This window comes from Sus scrofa, chromosome 13 (assembly GCF_054392235.1).
Source record: "Sus scrofa isolate SSC_HxYL_T2T_F1_AM1 chromosome 13, Sscrofa_HxYL_maternal_Yorkshire_Landrace_v2.0, whole genome shotgun sequence".
NCBI classification, from domain to species: Eukaryota; Metazoa; Chordata; class Mammalia; order Artiodactyla; family Suidae; genus Sus; species Sus scrofa.
This window is the reverse complement of record NC_139395.1, coordinates 181,217,439-181,231,307: the sequence shown is the minus strand read 5'-3', so window position 1 is coordinate 181,231,307 and position 13,869 is coordinate 181,217,439. Positions and strand designations below refer to the sequence as shown.

Below are 13,869 nucleotides of genomic sequence, written 5' to 3'. Positions count from 1 at the left end.
ACTAGTTTTTGAGGAAGAAAGAGGGGGTAGAGGTACACACACATTGATAACCCCTAACCAGTCAACAACAGTAAATATCCATAGTGCCCAAATCATAGTCTTTAACATACCATTCCCCCCATGTATATGTTTATATTATTTAACAAAAAAACAGTGGGAGGAAGAATTAAAAACTAATGAAAGGAAACCCTCTTATACTGTTGGTGGGAATGTGAATTGGTGCAGTCACTATGGAGAACACACACACACAAAATGGAATGTTTCTCAGTACCCAAACTGTAGCCTTTAAAATACCAATTCCTACTGAAAGGAACCAAGGCTTCTTAGGGAAATGGATGAGTCCAGGGCTGGGCCATTGTTTATTACAAAAAAAACAAAGAAGCTATCAAAGACTGTTGGAATTCTACCAGAAGAAAACAGGAGCCAACGCAAAAGTCACTCCCATTGACCAAAAATGTGTAACTGTGAGCATCCAAAGGAACAATAACTATAATAATAAGTTGAAATGCATCAAATATATTTTTTAAAATCCTTCAGTTAATAATGATATCCTCCAGAAACCAAAGAAAGAAGCTTGATCACTTTTGGAGGTTCATAGGATACCAGTTCATTATGAAAATTAGGAAATGAAGGCAAAGAATCAACTACTTTACTTTTCTCTGAGTTGTGTTTAAGTGAGTCATCATGTGGTTGATGAAAGCTTACTTTTTAGCAAAAGTCCAGCTAGTAAATGGAGACAGAATACAGAACTAGAAGGGTTGTGCTCTTATAAGCTCTTATACAATAATGGTGTTAAACAGAGTTCATCAGTGGTTGCTGAAACCATTAGATGAAAGGATAATGGAAAACTTTGTTTTGGATGTGTCAGACTGACTCCAGCCTGCGTCCATAGATCCATTTAACCACCACTGAAAGGTACAATCAGATTTTATAGACCTCCTAAGTACTAGTACCATCTATGAAATAGGCTTGCCAGGAAATAGATTTCAACTTGAAAGTCACCCAGCTTGTATATTTAACTATTAGAGAGGAAATACAGCATATGTGTGTTAGATGACCTCATAAGGAAGATACCAACCAAATCCTAAACGTGAGAAAGTCTATAGAAAAATAACTTGTTTTGTTTTACTAATAGATGTCATGTGAGGAAAAAAGGTGGTGGTCTTAGTGTTGCAGGTGTCGGAGGTGTTGGCACTGGGGGCTATAATTCAAAAACACTTAAAATAGTACATTGTAATATGTGTCTGGTTTGGATCTGAATTTAGATATATCACTTAGGTGTACACCTAAAAGAACTTAGATGTTACAGTGATGCTGTGGTAATGTTTTTCAATTTTTAAATTTTGGAGTGAAGTGATATGTTTGATGGGGGAAGCTGGAAGATATATACATGAGTAAGAATGGTATAATACTGGTAACTTTTAAAGATAGGCGATAAGGGTTCATTAGATTTATTATTCTATGTATTTATAATATATATTTGTCTGAAATATCGATCAAACTCTGATCAAGACAGTGTTTTGTTCAACTTTTTGACCTCTGCTATCTGATAGGCATATAGTGATATTTTATGGTAAATCCTATTTTTGTTAGAATTTTTTTTTAATTTGTTGTTCCCCAATTTGTTCCTAATTGAGTATAAGGTTTTCTGTGCCAAGTAAATTAGGTAAAGTGTCCTCACCTGTCCAGTAAATTGCATATTTATGTGGACACATTGATGCCCTGGAAGTACAGATGAGCTCAAATAATACAAACTCAGAATGAATATTTGGGAATTTAAAACATGATATAGTTTGTGTTTTAAGAAGAAAAGAACATGAGATAAGGACCTTTACATTATGATGCCATGTATTTTAAGATGAAGATATAATTAATGTGAAAGTTGGAATTGATGGCTGAGTGCTGTGGAAATTAGTCCACTTCTTTTTCTGTTTGTACCTTTTTTGGTTGGCTTGTTGATCTACTGCTTGTTTTCTTGACACTTCTATTTACGTAATTTCCCTTTTATAGGCCAATTCTTTCAAACTTACTTTAACAGTAATAAGAGAAAAATGATGAAATAGCACAATATTCTCTAAAACCAGTATTTTCTGTAATCAGTAGTGTTAAAACTTTGAAATGAAAACATGGTCAAAATGTTTTTTAAGTGACTATCTGATTATATATTTGCTCTAAGACTACACTTATGTTTCTCTAGGTTGGCAAATAAACAAGATAAGGAAGGGGCTTTAGGAGAAGCTGATGTGATTGAATGTCTCTCTCTGGAAAAACTGGTCAATGAGCACAAGTGCCTATGTCAAATAGTAAGTTTTGGGGGCTCTTTTTCCCTATGAATAATGTTCAGCATAACTTAGTTTTTATAAAGATGATAAGCAATTAAGGGGTAGGCAACTAGCAAAATAATTTGTTGTGTTTAAAAAAATTTTTTTAACCTAGGAAATCCTATTCTCATTGTTCATTTGATATTACTTAATATGGTGATATTTATTTTCTGTTTAGTTTTTACTGTTTCTGTTTAGTTATTTCAAAGACTATAGATTTGTTTTTTGTTTAGGACATTGCTGACAGGATCTGTGAGCGATGCAAACACATCATGCTATAAGTTTTGTGAAACAATGAAAGTATAAATACAAAATTTAAACTTAGGAGAAGTTTATAAAGAGTTTTGAAAATTATCAGGAGAGTTATGCAATCTTAAGACAGATGGACAGAGGAGATTTATAATCATTTATTCTGGTTTCAGAAAGTGATTGTTAGGCTGTCAACCTTAAAAGATGCTTCTGCCATAAATTCCCTGGTATAAGGAAGTAAAACTTTATTCTGTTTTTAATAAGTAAGGGTATTTTTCTTCTAAAGGATCAATTTTGTCTTTCAATGAGTTTGTTTATTTTTTTATTTATTTTTGTCTCTTTTTTTAGGGCCTCACCCACAGCATGTGAAGGTTCCAGGCTAGGGGTCGAATGTGGCCGGCTTATGCCACAGCCACAGCAACACCAGATATGAGCCACATCTGTAACCTATACCACAGCTCCCAGCAATGCCAGATCCTTAACCAACTGATCGAGGCCAGGGATCGATTCTGTGTCCTCACAGATACTAGTCAGATTCATTTACGCTGAGCCACGATGGGAACTCCTGAGTTTGTTTAAATTTAACTGGCATTGTCAGCTTCTTGTGTCATAACCGCTATCGTAGCTTACAGATATGATCCATAAAATGTTTCAGCTTCTGTGTATGTACTAATGTAGTAATCTTACAGAGGTGTTTTGTAAGTTAAAGAAGCAGGTCTTCATATCATTAATTTGGTGGGTTAATTTTGATTTGCCAGTAATTATACTTAATGGTTTAATGAGTAAATTTTTGTAGAGAAGTTTTAGTTTTAATCAAGTCAAGTTAAATTGCTATTTTTCAGGAACCTTGTTCAGCAGTCTTGGGATATGGAAAGAAAATTGATAAGTCCATTAAAAAAGGCCTTTATTGGCTGCTACATATTATTGCAAGAGACTTTGATGCCTTAAATGAACGCATCCAAAAAGACACAACAGAACAACGTGCTCTTGAGGAACAAGAGAAACGAGAAAGGGCAGAACGAGTACGAAAATTACGCGAGGAAAGGTAAGTAGATTAGTTCACAATGCATATGAAAAGTCAAAAACACCACATTTTTATGAATTTGTTAAGTTTTGTCTATATAGGTTCCTCTTTATATGAAGGAAGATACTAGGTTATATTTTGTTTATTTCTGTAGACCTGCACAAATTTGGAGAATAGGGTTCTAATTTTCCTGGTGGTGTTACAGCAGTTAAATTTATTCCTCAGCTATTTATTATTTATCACAGTTTTAAGATTTTTATCTCATTTCCTATAAGTACCTTTAGCACAGTGGATCTCAATCCACAGGGTGATTTTGCTTCTCAGAGGACATTTGGCTCTGGGAACATTTTTACTTGTCACAGCTGAGGAGAGTTGGAGTGCAGTTTATCTAGTGGGTAGAGACCAGAGATGCTGCTAAACATCCTGTGACGCAAGGGGTAGTCTCCCATAGCAAAGAGTATGTCACTAGACTGAGAAACCCTTTGTTAGTCTCAGCAGAGATAGAAGGCAAGCTGTTAGTAGGTCAACCAGCTGGAGCAAAATCTGACCTTCAACCCTAGTTTTGTCTTAAAGTAGACTAATTTGCACCATCATAGGTTTTTAAGACATATTTTAAAAATGATTTTATACACATGTTGCCTGAAAGGAAAATTTTAGCAAACTCTGAATTTTAAAAAAATGATTACATGAATTCTATCACAGCATCATTAGTAATAATCTTGGAGTTCCTGTTGTGGCACAGCAGAAATGAATCCAACTGGTATCCCTGAGGGTGCAAGTTCGATCCGTGGCCTTGCTCAGTGGGTTGAGGATCTGGCATTGCCATGAGCTGTGGTGTAGGTCGCAGATGCAACTCAAATCCCAAGTTGCTGTGGCTGTGGTGTAGGCCAGTGGCTATAACTCCTGATTGAACACCTAGCCTGGGACCCTCCATATGCTGTGGGTGTGGCTCTAAAAAGCAAAACAAGAAAAAAGAAAAGAATCATTGATAGTAATCTTAATGCTAGAAGAACGTACTCAGATTTGCTTAGGTGTTGAATTTAGTACTTAATCCCAAGATTTCTCTTTCTTTCTGCACTGGTTTGTTAAATGGCAGGGGAGGGGAGAGACAAAAAGATTTCCAAGTGAGCTCCTGTAAGATCCAAAGTTGTCTTCCACCTACCTAAGTAGCATTGGTCTTCCATGTGCCTGAGCAGTTGCCGCCTGTAGGCAGTAACCCACTAACTACCCTGGTGATGTTTTTGCCAGGTGCTCTTTATACTGTCAAGGAAAACCTCCGATGGCTGGTATCTTTCATTTAATTCAGAGATAGGACTTAAAGGAAAATATTTAGGAAGATGACTCTTCTATCCTCAGTGCTCAATAACATGAGCAGGTCAGTCTAGGTCTCTTCTGATACCAATGTGAGATTTTTAGTTCCTCTGAGAATGTTTGATTTATATTTTCATGATATAAAGCTCATTACAATAAATTGTTTTTATAAATATACCTTCTATGTATTAAAATATATGGTCTTACTTTTCTGAAGGCTCCTTTGCCTTTTCTCCATTTAGAATATAAGCAACAACAAGAACCAAGGAGTTTCCATTGTGGCACAGCGGAAACAAATCCGACTAAGAACCATGAGGTTGCGGGTTTGATTCCTGGCCTCGCTCAGTGGGTTAAGGATCTGGCGTTGCTGTGAGCTGTGGTGTAGGTCGCAGACGTGGCTTGGATCTGGCATTGCTATGGCTGTGGTATAGGCCAGTAGCTATAGCTCTGATTCGACCCCTAGCCTGAGAACCTCCATATGCCATGGGTGCAGCCCTAAAAAAGCAAAAAATAAAAAATAAAAAATAAAAAATAAAAAAAAGACAAGAACCCAAAAATTGAGTTGGATAAAAGAAATCTAATTAACTTTTTTTTTCAAGCTTTTACTTTTCCCATAAAAACATTCTACATCATGTTATGGACGGCTTTTCTGGTACCCATTCCCCTTTCCTTCTTTTTCCCAGCCATGCTACCAGTGCTCTTAGTCCTCTCCTGTTGAACAGAGACTCTAGAATAAAAGTAAATTGGTATTTAGACAAGAATAATTTTAAAAAAACTTTACATTGTTAAATCCAATCTAATAGGCTTAGATATTTTTGAAAAAACAGTAGAACAAGCTATTATTTGTATCTGAAAATAGTATGTCAATGCCGGATACCTGAAATTGGTTACAAATAAATGAATAACATTAGTAACAGTGACTGTCCTATAAGTATGTTTGTTTACAGAATGCTTTCACAGATATTACTTTATCTGAAATAACTCTGTGAATTAGATATTTTTATCTACATTTATGGGGAAGTTGAAGTTGAAAAATCCAGATACATGTCTAAGGTCACGAAGGTAGTAAATTGCAGATCTCCAAATCTTGGCTTCCTAGATTCAGAATGAAAGGAAATATCTTTCCATCATAGAACTTAATTAATAAATGCCATAATCTAGTTGCGGATCCATAATAGTCATGTTTCTGTCTTCAGCTGCTTTTTTTAGTAACTTATTACTATCATTTATGGGACAACATTAACTGTAAGTTAAAGAGATATTAAAAGTCTCAATAGTAATTAATATAGAAGTACTTATTAATATGAGTGATATAAGGCAACTTATTTGTATAGCCTTTTCTACTAATGTAAAACAACAGTTGTTATCTAGTTTACATATGACATATCACCAAACACAGCTCAGATCTGGCATTGTTGTGGCTATGACATAGGCCACAACTGTAGCTCCAATTCCACCCCTGGCCTAGGAATTTCCATATGCTGCAGGTATGGCCTAAAAAGACCAAAAAAAAAAAAAAAAGAAAAGAAAAAAAAAAGTCATAGGGAATGTCAATTTCATCAGCATTTCTTTCTTTTAAATTTCAAATGATTGGAGTTCCCTGGTGGTACAGCAGGTTAAGGATCTGGCATTGTCACTGCTGTGGTTTGGGTTCCAGCTGTATCTTGGGTTCAGTCCCTGGCACAGGAAATTCCTCATGCTGCAGACATGGCCACAAAGAAAAAAAAATTCAGATGATTAATTTCTATGTGGGGATAGAGACCTATTACCTGCATAAGGATTTCAGGAAAACTCTCAGAATTCAAAGCCATGTCCATATGTTTAAATTACTGAATATAATAGCCTTAAACCTATTGCAAATGTTCTTAAAGTTGGTCCAACATTTCTCATAAAGAATTCCAAATTTTTTCCCTCAAACAATAGAGAACAAAGAGAGCAAGAGCAGGCTGAACACCATGGAACCAGTGGTCTGGCAGAGTTGGACCCAGAACCAATTATTGTTAATCCTTTCCAGCCAATAGCATCTGTAATCATTGAGGTATGGATGGTGGCAAATGTAATTTTTATATCTTGAGTTATAAAGTCGGAAGTTGAGAAAGAAGGCAGGGAGTTGGGAAAGGAGGCATGGAGGTAGAAGTATTTCACCAGAGGTTTATTATTTGTGAAAGAAATTAAGTGGGAGAGAAAGGTTAAAAGTTTGCTCTTTTTTCTTGCTTGTCAAATTTATCTTTTGATCTAATGTAAAAAGGGAAGATGACTTCAGAATTAACTGAGAATGAAAATGAAGATTGCGGTGTTTCCATCGTGGCTCAGTGGTTAACGAATCCGACTAGGAACCGTGAGGTTGCGGGTTCGATCCCTGGCCTTGCTCAGTGGGTCAAGGATCCGGCGTTGCCGTGAGCTGCGGTGTAGGTTGCAGACACGGCTCGGATCCCACATTGCTGTGGCTCTGACATAGGCCAGTGGCTACAGCTCCGATTCGACCCCTAGCCTGGGAAACTCCATATGCCGAGGGAGCGGCCCAAGAAATGGCAAAAAGACAAAAAAAAAAAAAAAAAAAAAAAATGAAGATTGCATGTGGCAACTGTCATAGTTACTGTTTGATAAATCTTTTTTGTCACTTACTTCATATGATAGCAATATGTTTGCTCTTATTTACATTGTCTTTGTCCCTGTATTGCTGTTACTACTCCTTTATAATTATTTTGATGCTTATGATGCATTAGAGTACATAAATCATTTTCTAGTTATTTTTTCTGGGGTACTTAATGTTTGAAACTAAAATAAATTATTTTGTATCTGAATATCATTTATTTTAATTTTCTGTGTTAGAAGTTTTACCAGAATTAATTTGTAGGTTTTAATCATGAAAAAGCTAAGGGGTTGTGTGTGTGTGTGTGTGTTTGTGTGTGTGTGTGTCTGTCTGTCTGTCGATATATCTGTGTCTTTGTTTTCATTTTCTGCTGGTGTCCAGAGTTTGCACTGGCCCTGCTTTAATCACCTTCAGCAGCCTTGCCTCCTCAGTGGCAGAGCTTCCTAAACCTCCTCTCCATTCTCAGAGCTTAATGTGGCAGCTGGCTTGCTGGAGCCGCCTGTATGTTCTCCATTCCTCTTCCCCTATCACTGCCTCCTTCCACACAGGTATTCTGCTGGAAAGGTGGATGGTTATTTCTTCCTTGGGGCTGCTGCTGAGGAGGGAGGCAGCTCCACAGGTAAGAAGATGATTGGATAGTTTTTGGTGTTGCTTTATTTTGTAATTGATTATATGAGATACTTCATCTTAAGTTGTTTAGATTCCAGAAAGTTAATTGTATTTAATCTTTTTACTAACCTCAGTGAATGTATCTTAAGTTTGTTCTTTTCTTAGTAAAGCAGTTATAATAACTTGAACTATTGTTTTGTCTTCATCCTATTAAATACTGTGTTTTCAAATTTTATGTTCTTTAAAAAATATTGGTAGAGGAAAAGGAAAAGAAATCAAGTTTGACTTTTCGCTTTGAAACATTGATTTACTCTATGTGTAATAAAACTCACCCAGTAAATACTGACCAATTATTTTATAGTACCATGGTTATAAATTACTTTGAAAGGCTTAGTGCTTCTACTAACATTGTATTTTTCACAATATAAAAATAAGAACAGTACTGCTATACAGCATGGAATATCTTATATTGAAGCCCCTGAATTAATAAGTCACATGGGGAAAGCACAATTATGCTTTTAATTTACAGTAATTAAGAAAATCACCAGTAAAGAAATGAAACAATCGGAGTTCCCGTTGTGGCATAGCAGAAATGAATCCAACTAGTATTCATGAGGATGTGGGTTTGACCCCTGGCCTTGCTCAGTGGGTCGGGAATCTGGCGTTGCCGTGACCTGTGGTATAGGTCACAGCCACAGCTCGAATGTGGCATTGCTGTGGCTGTGGTGTAGTCTGGCAGCTGCAGCTCTCATTAGTCCCCTAGCCTGGAAACTTCCATATACCACGGGGGTAGCCCTAAAAAGCAATAAATAAATAAATAAATAAACAAAAATGAAAAAGAAATGAAACAATTAGAAATAAATGATCCATGGTCTCCTTTTTCCTGAGAAAATTTTCTTTTTTTCCCATAAAATTTCTCCTTATATTATTACCTTACATTCATTCCTTTGATTATACCATAGATATTAAAAATGGTGAGGTATTGGTTCCAGAATAGATCGATGGAACAAATAGTAGCAAAGCATATTATACCCAAGTATTTAATATAAGATAAAAGTAACATTTCAGAGTTCTCGTTGTTCAGTGGGTTAAGAACTGACATAGTGTCCATGAAGATATGGGTTTGATCCTCAGCCTTGCTCAGTGGATTAAGGATCCAGTGTTGCTGCAAACTGCGATGTAGGTCGCAGATGTGGCTTGGATCTGTCATGGCTGTGGCATGGACCTGCAGCTGCGGCTCTGATTTGACCCCTAGTCTGGGAACTTCCCTATGTTGCAGGTGTGGCCATAAAAAGAAAAAAAAAAAAAAGCTAACATTTCAAATCTGGGAGAAAAGGATATTAGAAAAACTGAACAATCATTTGGAAAAAAGTAAAATTATTGAAAACTGAATACCAAATTAAATTTCAAAAGACTTAATGTATATTAAAAGAAACCTTAAAGATATACAGAGTATAAATATTTGTATGTACTTAGAGGAGGAGAAACTTTCAAAGAAGAATAATCAAGCTGCAAATTATAGTGACAAAATGTAGATTTTATTATATTTAGCTTTTAAAGGGCTGTTCTACAAGTTTAAACATAAAAATTGTAAACAAATTCTAATAAAAAATATTTGAGACACATGAGATAAAAAAAAGAACCTTTAAAAATTACTGTGTTGGAGTTCCTGTCATGGCTCAGCGGTTATCGATCCCGACTAGTATCCATGAGGATGTGGGTTCAGTCCCTGGCCTTGCTCAGGTGGGTTAAGGATCCAGCATTGCCATGAAGCTGTGGTGTAGGTTGCAGACCTGGATTGTATCTCACTCATGTTGCTGTGGCTGTGGTGTAAGCCGGCAGCTATAGCTCCGACCTGACCCCTAGCCTGGGACACTCCATATGCCATGGGTGTGGCCCTAAAAATATAAAAGACAAAAATAAATAAATAAACAGTCTTGGTGTTGGTAATTTGTGTCTTCTCTCTTAAAAAAAAAAAATTAAAAAAATTAAAAATTACTGTGTGAATGAGACTCTATTAATAGAAAAATGGTTATTGGATTTTCGTAGGTGGTTAAAGAAAAAATAAAAATGGCAATAAGGATGTTTAATAGATTATCTTTTAGTAATAAAAAATAAAAAATCAAATTAAATAAGCACTGAGGTAAAAAAAATATTTATTAGTTTGGTGGAGATAGAAAAGATTGATAATGATGTCCAGCATTAAAACAGATACGGGGACTCCTGCAGGTGCAGCCCTAAAAAGACAAAAAAAAAAAAAATACATATATATATATATGGGGGGGAGTACCAACTGTGATGCAATGGGATTGGCAGCCTCTCTGGAGTCCTGGGATGCAGGTTCGATCTCTGGCCCAGCACAGTGGGTTAAGGATCCGTTGTTGCTGCAGTTTAGGTCACAACTCCAGCTCAGATCTGATCTCTGGCCTGGGAACTCCATAAACCACTGGGGAAATAGCACTTTCTCAATCCTTTGACTATGGTGTTATTTAACTTTAGTTTTTCTGGAGAGAAGGTTGTGATATGTCACATTTTAAAACGTGCTTACCTATTGATCCAACAGCTTAACTGTTAGGAATTTATTCTAAAGAGGCAATTCAGTAATTGTATTTCTTTTAATAGTAAAAAATTGAAAATCACTTCTTTGTCCATTGGTTAAGAATTGGTGAAATAAGTTATGATAGAACCATTCAAAATAATAATGTAGTTGATGAAAGTAGTAATAGCTAACACACATAGCATTATATAATACTTTCATAGCTACCACTTTATTATGTATGTGTCAGGCACTATTCTAAGCACTTCATATATTGATTGACAAAGAAAGAAATGTGTATTCTTAAATTAAAACTTCAATTTTTTAATAACCTATATGGGAAAAGAATCTGATAAAGAATAGATATATGCATATGTATAACTGTTTCACATTTTTCTGTATGCCTGAAACTAACACAACATTGTACATCAACTATTCTCCAATAAAATTTTTTAAGAAAAGAAAGTAAAATAAAACTTCAATTCTTTTTTTGTTTAAAACATATGCATATACATAGATATATATCGAGAGAGTCAGTCAATCACATTTATGTATGTTTGTGGCTGGTACATGTCTGTATGTGTGTGGAGCAGGCAAAGAAAAGCACCCCTTAGTGACTACATCAAATGGTGGTCATCTCTAGATTATGGAATTACCACTTACATTTGTTTTCTTTCTTTATGGAGTCTTTGTTTTCTGAATGTTTGGCAATTAGTTTGTTTTAATGTTATATTCAACAGATAATTTTTAGTAGAAATATCACAGTGCCCTAAAGTTACAGAATGCTCTTGGATTATTTGAATTCTTCCTTAAAACTCTCTTAGATACAACTGTTACATTAAAAATGATATATTTCATTTTTGGTAGAATGAAAAAAAACTTGAAAAAGAGAAAAAGAGGCAAAATATGGAGAAAGACAGTGATGGCTCCCTCCTGAAACATGAAATGGAGCATGAGGAAATAGAGACACAGAGCCAGATCAGCGACAGCAGCCAAAAAAATGATGAATTTGGAATAGTAGAAAATTATAAGGAGGCATTAACACACCAGTTGGAAAATGAAGATGAGACAGACCACCGATCATCAGAACCAGGTGATAAATTTAGCTATTAAAATATATATATGTATATATGGTTATTTTATATTTGTTTCATTTATTTTTGTTTTATATATAACAAATATATGTATATATAACTTAAAAATACTTCTTTCACTTGTCATGTTATTTTCAGAGAAAAAATGTTCTGTAAGATTTTTTTTTCATCTCCAAATGCAATGTCATATTTCTTGTGGATTTTAATCATTAGTCAGTTTGCTTAGTTTTTATTCACGATGCCTTAAAATCTAATCCTTTATAACTTAAAAGAATTTCAGCATAATATTTGGTTTTTAATTATATTTTCATAAATTTGGAATATCGCATAGCCCCAGGAGTCCTTGGAATGTATTTAAAATGTTTAAAGTTTTTGAAGGGTTTGTTTTGTTTTGTTTTTCTTAATCTTCATAATGTTACAGTCAGCATCATTTCCTTTTTTTACTTGTTATTTCCATAGGATATAGACATAATCAGTTGAGCATTTTTAAGGTTTTATCGAATAGCCATTTTCCTCTTATTTTAATATTATATAAAATCTTTGATTCATAATTGCTTTTCTTTTTCTAAGTTGTTACGTGATTTAACAGGAAGTTCATGTCTTTTAGTGTTATAGAGAGATAGCCTTTGTTTGGACTAGACAACCTACAGTAGCATCCTGACTTTCTCACTACTAGATATGTTACATGATATAACATCCTTCACTCCTAATTTCCTCATGTCTAAAATGGGCTTAAATGTCATCTTTTTTCATTAGGCTTTTAGGTTTACTTATCATAAAAATGACCCTACAATGTTCTAAGCACAGGGCCTGATACACAGGAGATATGCAATAATCATTTCTTCCTTGCCATTTGTACTTAAAAGTGTGATTCCATGATACGTAAGAATTACACAATATCTAAGAGTTTATGAAAATAAGATCTCAGTCTCTGAGGTGCAGATTAGTTAACATGGATATTTTGCTGTATAAAAATTATTAGGTTTGAAAGTTAAATACTTTTTGTAATTTGGAAAGTTGGAGTAGCCACATTTGTACCTATATAGCTCTGTCAACAGAATAAAACAAAAAATAGACTGAAAGTGGTCTCTAAATATATTGGAATTAATACATTGTTAAAGAACAAAATGATTTGGCAAATGATTTGAAAATATTGCATAGGAAGATATGATAGTCAATTATAGGAGTTCCCGTTTTGGCGCAGTGGCTAACGAATCTGACTAGGAACCATGAGGTTGCAGGTTCAATCCCTGCCCTTGCTCAGTGGGTTAAGGATCCAGCATTGCCGTGAGCTGTGGTGTGGATTGCAGACATGCCTTGGATCCCGCATTGCTGTGGCTCTGGCATAGGCCAGTGGCTACAGCTCTGATTCGATCCCTAGCCTGGGAAACTCCATATGCCATGGGAGCAGCTCAAGAAAAGGCGAAAAAAAGAAAAAAAGAAAAAAAAAGATAGTCAATTATATAACTATAATGTAATGATAATTATTATAATTAACATTATATGTAATACTTTAGAGCATGATTTCAGATGCCTTTTATTATTTAACACAGCACTGTGCTGTTTAACCTAGCAATCCTGAGATATATTATTCTCATTATGTAGACTAGGAAACCAGGGACTTGGAGGAGTTGAGTAATTTAAGATCATACTTCTCATCTGTGGCTGTACTGAGACACACTCCTCTCAACTTGAGATCATCTGGTCCATATCCCATGATCTGCCATGACCCTGTGGCACTGCCCATCCTAAAGTATCATATGAAAGAGAGAGAGAGAGAGAGAGAGAGAGAGAGAGAGAGGGAGGGAGGGAGGGAGAGAGAGAGAGAGAGAGAGAGAGAGAGAGAGAGAGAGAGAGAGAGAGAGAGAGAGAGAGAAAGAAAGAAAGAAAGAAAGAAAGAAAGAAAGAAAGAAAGAAAGAAAGAAAGAGGGAGGGAGGGAGGGGACATGTGCATAATATTTCACATATAATTTTAATCATATGGTCCTTTCGTTTCTCCCAGCTATAAAGCTTACAGCTTTAATTGTAAAAAGATTTCTGTTTCTATTTAGGGTAAAAGTCTCAAATAACAATGTTTTAAATATGCTTGTATTATTCATTGCTTTCTAGGTTTCGTAGATGTTGAGTATTTT

At 35.2% G+C, this 13,869-nt stretch overlaps 1 protein-coding gene across 10 annotated transcripts in view; it reads left to right on the top strand.

The window, feature by feature from the left end:
- The window catches only part of ARL13B (ADP ribosylation factor like GTPase 13B), an 82,500-nt gene that overhangs the window by 53,395 nt on the left and 15,236 nt on the right, over positions 1-13,869 (top strand). For 8 of the 10 annotated variants that reach the window (XM_084989147.1, XM_084989148.1, XM_021070732.2 and 5 more), the window contains 4 exons: positions 2,198-2,303; positions 3,413-3,615; positions 6,829-6,943; positions 11,511-11,736. In XM_084989147.1, the coding sequence (XP_084845273.1) occupies positions 2,198-2,303; positions 3,413-3,615; positions 6,829-6,943; positions 11,511-11,736 (650 nt within the window). Of the gene's footprint in view, positions 1-2,197; positions 2,304-3,412; positions 3,616-6,828; positions 6,944-8,046; positions 8,118-11,510; positions 11,737-13,869 lie in introns of all 10 variants that reach the window. The other 2 variants (XR_014823589.1, XR_014823590.1) reach the window with 2 other exon arrangements.